The sequence below is a fragment of the Lactuca sativa genome, chromosome 1 (assembly GCF_002870075.4).
Source record: "Lactuca sativa cultivar Salinas chromosome 1, Lsat_Salinas_v11, whole genome shotgun sequence".
Taxonomy (NCBI): Eukaryota; Viridiplantae; Streptophyta; class Magnoliopsida; order Asterales; family Asteraceae; genus Lactuca; species Lactuca sativa.
This window is the reverse complement of record NC_056623.2, coordinates 197,858,158-197,865,414: the sequence shown is the minus strand read 5'-3', so window position 1 is coordinate 197,865,414 and position 7,257 is coordinate 197,858,158. Positions and strand designations below refer to the sequence as shown.

At 32.3% G+C, this 7,257-nt stretch overlaps 1 protein-coding gene across 1 annotated transcript; it reads left to right on the top strand.

Moving 5' to 3' along the window:
* The first annotated feature begins 734 nt into the window (after positions 1 to 734).
* On the top strand, positions 735 to 6,479 carry LOC111881848 (uncharacterized). The gene is made up of 4 exons (XM_023878241.2): positions 735 to 893; positions 2,650 to 3,191; positions 4,122 to 4,297; positions 5,533 to 6,479. Exons 1-4 carry the CDS (start codon positions 869 to 871, stop codon positions 6,005 to 6,007), a joined length of 1,218 nt encoding a protein of 405 aa, XP_023734009.1. The 5' UTR covers positions 735 to 868; the 3' UTR covers positions 6,008 to 6,479.
* Positions 6,480 to 7,257: the final 778 nt, after the last annotated feature.

Here is a 7,257-nt window from a genome sequence, read left to right as displayed (position 1 = left end):
TAATTGATCTTGGATTTGGTTTTAATTTAATTTTGAATAAAAGACATTAAATGGATGATTTATGTTATTTTAAAATGTTCAAATTTATTAGAAATTTGAGATATTACAGTGAGCTCCACCGCAATATGTAAGAAGTCGTGTGGCCACACTTGACATGTTGTAGAGAAACCCTTCCTAGCGTATGGCTATGCTAAGAAGCCATAGGGGTACGATTCATAGCTCCCACCCTTACTAAATTGTAGCATATAGTTACATCCAAAAGTTGCACTAAAAAATCTCGTTTTTCGGTATATCACTACAAAATTTCTTTAAAACCTAAAAAGCATATATTTTCATCACTTTAAAGCTTTGGACAGGAAAATTACATCATAAAATAACGTTAAATACCGAATGTGAATTGTACCGATCACAAAAATGCTAATTTAGTTTCGATTAGGGACCAGATTTGCAACAAACACCAAGTCTGGACCAAAGATGTTGTTTTTACCAAATGTAGGGGAGGAAACATGCTTGATTTTAATATTTCATCATACCAAAGTTTACCTTATTCTTATTATATTATCTTGATGGTTAATCTTTTAACACACTATTTTCCTTTCTTTATAAAGAGATTTTGTAATTTAGCCTCAAATAAAAGTTAGGAGAAATACGGGTATGTGGGCAATATCTCGGCCCACATCGCACAACTACTGAATTGCATTAAGATGACCTACAAATAAAATAACAGGCAGGCTTCTTTTCCCTTCTCTTTTCGTCTCTTTTTTCTAACTTCCTCCCTCTCATATATCCCTGCGATTTTCCTTTAGGTAAAGAAATTATAAGAGGGATCTGATGTACTTTCTCGTGGATCTCAACTACTCCATTGATCATGACTTCAATACAAACCAATCAAGGTTTGATATGCGAACCTAGATTTTTATATGTTAATTGATTTTTAAGTGTGTTGTTGCGTTTTAAGTTCTCTTAGATGAATCGATACTGGAATTCTACGATCCATGAATGGAGTTTACGGGTTTCTTTTGACGAAGTTCACCATATCTGTCGTTTTGGTTGATTATCTTTCGGTAACAGTTAGCTAGATAGTCGTAATAGGGCTTTTTGGACATGGGTTGAGCATCTTTTTTTCTTTTTTCCTTTTAAATTTAATCGAATAAGTGGTTTAACTATCAGGATGATTACAACCCTTTTGGAGTGCAACTATTTTACTATGTTTATGTGATGGAGATGATTCTGGATGAAGTTACCCTAGCATTATTGGAAACCTAGAGAAATCCTGCACTTTACTTAAAAGCTTTTGTACATTCTTAAGGTTCTTTGATTTAAGGAATCATATATTCATCCTGTTTTGGAGTGCATCCTAAACACCCTTTTGAATTCTCTCTGTTTTAGGCTTAAGATAGTATGAAGAGAGAAATACTTAAGTAAAGATATGACTCTATATGGATGAGCAAAGAAGTGTCCATTCAATAAGACAGTTATTCTATGCATCTTAGGTGCTTTTTCTCTTTGACTTAATAGCCTTAATGAGGGCAAGACTTAATCCATTTACCTTTTTACAAGTTTGCCTTCACTTCTCATCTTTGCAAGTGTCTTGTCATTTTGTCAATTAATTTTAAACCTTATTAATCCAGACAACAATTAATAGGAAAATATATTACTTCTTATTAGGTTTTCTTGATTTGTGAGTTGAAGCAATTGATAGTACTCATCTGCCCATAACCCCAATTATCTGATTCTTCCATCTAAAAGTGTTTCATCATTCTAGATGATAAACATCAGAGGCCATTCTCCTTCCAAATTAATCTTATTTTATTTTTCTTTCTTTTATGTTCATTAAGCTTTGTCCTCAAGTTGATAGAATTCTACCATTGAACTGAGTCCAAATGTCTAAATAGTAAATACACACACACACATGATGCTAATGAAAGAACTAAAACTGAATGTTGGATTCAACTTTATTTTTGTTATAAAGCTTTGAACTTAGGAGGTTGTGCATATGTGCCTTTTCCATCCTCATTGCATATCAGCATAAATTTCTTGGGATTCTTGCAAACATATCCTACAATCTTTATGTTCTTCAGGTGTAAACTTATGTAATATCATTAAAAATACAATATGTGAACATTTAACCATAAGAAATTAGAACGTTTTATATTAAATACGACTAAACTACATACATTTAACCAATTACAACACAATAGTAGAAGAAATTTATAGGAACTATAAATTTGGTAAGTGTGATATTTATTTCCACTAATATTCTAGCTTGATCTTACTACTGGTGGAGACAAAAACAGTATATACAATAAGCAAAGCCAACATACAATAATTTGAATACGCATATTGTTGACCATAATACCCCTACCCTAAATATGTAGCATTATTTGTGTATGCTAATTCAATACAACTCCAATTAGTTTATAAGCCCAAGAACATGACATAACATGTTGTGCTATCTTCTAATTGTACTCGCTCTTGATCTCTCGTTTGTGCAAAAGACATTTATGCCCTCCTCATCATCCGAAGTATCCCAAATAATGTGGAAAACCATTTCCCTTTAAGCTGTTCTTTATGTATCAAGTCAAAAAGAAACACATTTAAACTAATTATTTAATGGTTTAATCACTTATAAATATTCTCTGATTGCAGAAACAATGCAAAAGAACTGTGAGGCTCCGACATCGGGCCTCCAGACCAATGGACACCCGCCACCTCAGCAATACACAGGGAGTCCTACAGAAGGGTTTATAGAACCCCAAAATGATGTCTATACCGAATTACTCGATTCTTCAATTGAATCCAACAAAAAGCCTGCATATCTCAGTTCATGGTCTTTGCATCCAGATATTAAAAAAGCACAAATGTGCCACTTAAATAGTATTGAAGGACAATTTTACCCTTTCTTGGTGAACAATCGGGTTCAATATGCTCCATTTACCATGTTCCCACAAGGGTACCCTTGTGATTATAATCAGCATCAAGAGTTTCATTATTTTGTGGTGATTGATTTTGAAGCTACTTGTGATAAAGAAAGAAACCCTCATCCTCAAGAGATTATCGAGTTTCCTTCAGTTATTGTTAGTAGTGTCACTGGTCAACTTGAAGCTTGTTTTCAAACATATGTTCGCCCTACATGTAATCAGCTTTTAAGTGATTTTTGCAAGGATTTGACTGGAATTCAGCAAATTCAGGTATATTTTCATTCATATGATTGTGTTTCTTACTGAATTAAGTAAAAAAAATACACATATGATCATGGAATGCAATCACTTATTCCATTTGTAAATAAAAAAAAAATCATCGGTTGTAATCAAACAATGTATAGAATTAAGTTAAACTATACATTTTTCTTTACAAATTATATGAAACTTTTATATAAAGATTCATTCTATTCCTCCATGCTAACATGGAATCACTCATTCCATTCCGTTGCTTTTTCCATCGTCTGTTCATTTCATTCTTTCTTCATTCCATTCCATCCAACATGAATTAAATTTGCTGATACTGTTTTCTTTTGTCTACAATAAATGATGTCAACCATAGTTTTTCTAAACCACAATTTTATTCAAGGGTTAATCTGATAAAAGACCTTATATTTTATGTTTTTTTCCGGATTAAACCTCAACTTTATTTTTTTCATGAAAAAGCCCTTGCATTTTTTCGTTCTTTTAGTCATATTTCTCTAAAAAAAGTTGTAAAATGTGAGGGTTTTTTCAGGAAAAACTAAAAAAGTTGAGGGTTTATTTGGAAATAGTTAGAAGATTGAGGGTTTTTTTGGGAAAAAATGAAAAAATATAAGGTCTTTTTCATAAAAAAAATAAAGATGAGGTTTAATCCAGAAAAAAACACAAAATATAAGGTTTTATGAGATTAACCCTTTATTCAATTGCAACTTCCTTTATAATGTTATGCCTATTTAAGCATCAACATTTTACTTTTTTACCCATTCATGCAACAATCTTTCACCTTTAAACCAATTGATGTAGTAACTATATTTCACCTTTTTGACCATTTTAAAGAGTTGAAATGTTGTATATTTTGATTGCTTTGTATATCCTGAACATATTTTATAAAAAAAACAGAATGAAGATGTATGATGTAGGTTTATTTGTTAATGGCAGGTGGACAGAGGAGTTACTCTTAGTGAAGCTCTTCTTAGGCATGACAAATGGCTTGAGAAGAAGGGAATCAAGAATGCCAACTTTGCTGTTGTTACTTGGTCAAACTGGGATTGTAGAGTCATGTTGGAATCAGAATGCAGATTCAAGAAAATTCGTAAACCTCCTTATTTTAATAGGTAACTATCTCACTTACAATATATATATATATATATATATATATATATATATATATATATATATATATATATATATATCCTATTAGTTGCTCTAGAGATAAATTGCTGTTTGTTAAATACTTGGGGAAATTGAAGGAAAAAATAAATGAGGACAAATTTGTAAAAAGTTAGGAGTTAGAGATTGTTTCTTTTTAATTCAATAGGCTGCTTAATGGGTTAAGCACTAAATTTGGTGTTGGGAGTGTAAGGGGTATAATGGTCATTTAGTATTGTTCAGAAGGTTTATTTAGTATAGAAAAAAACAACCCCTTCTTTTCTTGATTTTACATGTTATGTTGTTCTTTCTGCATGAAGTAATAAAGAAAATCTATATATTTATATTTATATGTTGAGTTTCTCTTGTATAAATTTTAGGAAGTAACTAAAGTAGTAGTAATGTAGAAAAGGAACATTTTATGTTGTTATCACTTATCAAGCTAATAAAAAACTAAGCTAATTTTATAAAGTAGTGATTTTGGTTTTTTGATTTTTAAAACCCAAAACTTTAGGGCTGGTTTGTTTTTTGTTTTAAAATAGAAAATTAAAACCAAAACAATTTGTATCTTAATATATTTTTGGAACATATAAGTTTATTGCTTGATTAATGATTTAAGGTTTTTTAGTTTTCATTGCATTCGATTTGGTTGTGTTTTCTTTTTTGCTGTTATATATTGCTAAATTCAAATACTTTGTTAAAGCTTTCATGGATTTTGAAATTGAACTAAAACTCGCAATATAACCTTCTTTATTTATGTAAATTATTAAATAATTGTTCAAACAAGTTTCATGATTTTAATTATATTACTTGTTTATTTTCTAAAAGTTACTAGAAAGTATACTTTTTAGTATCATTTTATTTGGGTTCTTATAAGCTATAATAAAGTGTATATATTTTTTTTAAATAAAAAATTCATTGATATAATAATGTGTAGAGTAGATATAAAACTATACATTGTATTATATAACATAAAAAGGGTTAAACCTTAAATCATTAATCATTTTCTTTACCTTTTTATAAGCTTCATTTCTTTCTATTACAACATTGTACTTTGAAAAACCTATACCCAATTATAGCAATGTTATATATATGAAATTTGTCATTCCATTCCATCCAACTGATTCCATTCCATCGAACCGATTCCATTCCATCCAACCAAACAGACCCTAACGTGTTTCTTGTTTTTTTTTGTTGCCAGGTGGATCAACTTAAAAGTCCCATTCTGCGAGGTGTTTGGTGGTGCAAAATGCAATCTAAAGGAAGCAGTCCAGCTGGCGGGTCTGTCATGGCAAGGGCGGGCCCACTGCGGTCTAGACGACGCCAAAAACACCGCCCGCCTACTCGCTGTCATGATGCACAAAGGCTTCAAATTCTCCATCACCAATTCCCTAATGTGCCAAGCCACCGACCACCACCCTTTCATCTGGAAACAACCGCCGCCCGGCCACCACCACCATCACCCCTTCCCGCCCTTCCACCACCACCACCCGCCACACAAACCAAAAGACATCCATTTCCTTCCCATCTTCCACCACCCTTGCTGTTACTGTGGGGTGAAAAGCAGCAAAGGAATGGTCAGAAAACCAGGGCCCAAACAGGGAAGTTGCTTTTTCGGGTGCGGGAATTGGACTTCTGCCCGGGGTGCCAGGTGTCAGTTCTTTGAATGGGCTTAGTGTGAAAATGACGATTCTACCCTTGGTGGTATGAAAATGACAGAAATACTCTACTTCTACTTCTATACCTTTTACCCTTGGTGGTTTTGGATAAAAGCTTATTTGTGTACTTTCGGTTTTTGTAAAAAGAACAAAAAAAGAGAAAAAATGGAAGAAGGGGGGAAAAAAAGGGATTTGGAGTGTTGTGTGGGGGGTTTGTTTGAAAAGTAAATATTTTTTATGGTTGGGTTTAAAGTGATGATATGTGATAAGTGTAGGGTGCAGGAGTGGAAAATTTAGAGATGTGGAAGTGTGTGAGGATTTGGTAGGTTTTAGTAGAGTTGATGGGGGTGGTTTTTATCATTATTATTATTATTATTATTATTATTATTACATGGCTAATGATCTAAAATAATACATGAAGTGAAGATAATGGTGCTTGGTTATTGCCTATAATACCTATGATGATGCTTATGATGCTTTTTGGGAGCTATTTCATGTGTTTTTTCTTTGTTTCATTGTTTGGATTTATTTATAGTTTTGTAAGTGCGTGATTGATGAGACAACTAAAATTTACTTTGATTTGATTTGCTTTGAACTTGGTTTTAGATGAGTAAAAAGCTCCTCTATCTCCATGTATTGCCTTAATAACGTTCACCCACAAGCTGGACAATTATAGCGGTCTAAAATCAAATATCGGTCAAGGGCTGATAGTTGAGATATAGGTTATCGTGATGGGATATATATATACGTAACCAAAGCAAGTAAAATTACTTAAGACCATGACTTAACACTAACCGAAGCAAGTAAAATTACGTAACCAATATCCCACCTGGAAATCATCTGAAAATATCAATAAATATCCCTAACTTTTGTGATTCCGGTATTTTGAACCGATATTTGACACCTGAAAATTGTCGATATTAACTGCTTAGCCCATAAGCTACTTGGTTCATTTAAGAACCTGCAACGTCATTTTAAAAGTAACACCCTAATAAATAGAGTTATGGGGTCTCCGTGCCTCAAGCCAAGTTCTATAACAAACTTAGTCATATGTGAACCGTAAATTAAAATAAAGACCATAGACAAAGATAAACATCCTCTTATCCACCTATGCTAATTGTCATGAAATATCATGGTATTAAACATCTCATCTAAATATTCCTAATGCAACACTTTCTTAATGTCAATCTTGAACATCATTAACTTTTACTTACTGAACATTTACCGTATCGTTTACAATCAAAGGTCTATCAAGAATTTGATGACCT

What these genes read in the sequence shown, in the direction of transcription:
- LOC111881848 (XM_023878241.2), top strand. Translation starts at nt 869, where the DNA reads ATGACTTCAATACAAACCAATCAAG. An exon ending in TTCAATACAAACCAATCAAG is followed by an intron (nt 894 to 2,649) that starts GTTTGATATGCG and finishes CTCTGATTGCAG; the next exon opens with AAACAATGCAAAAGAACTGT. An exon ending in CTGGAATTCAGCAAATTCAG is followed by an intron (nt 3,192 to 4,121) that starts GTATATTTTCAT and finishes TGTTAATGGCAG; the next exon opens with GTGGACAGAGGAGTTACTCT.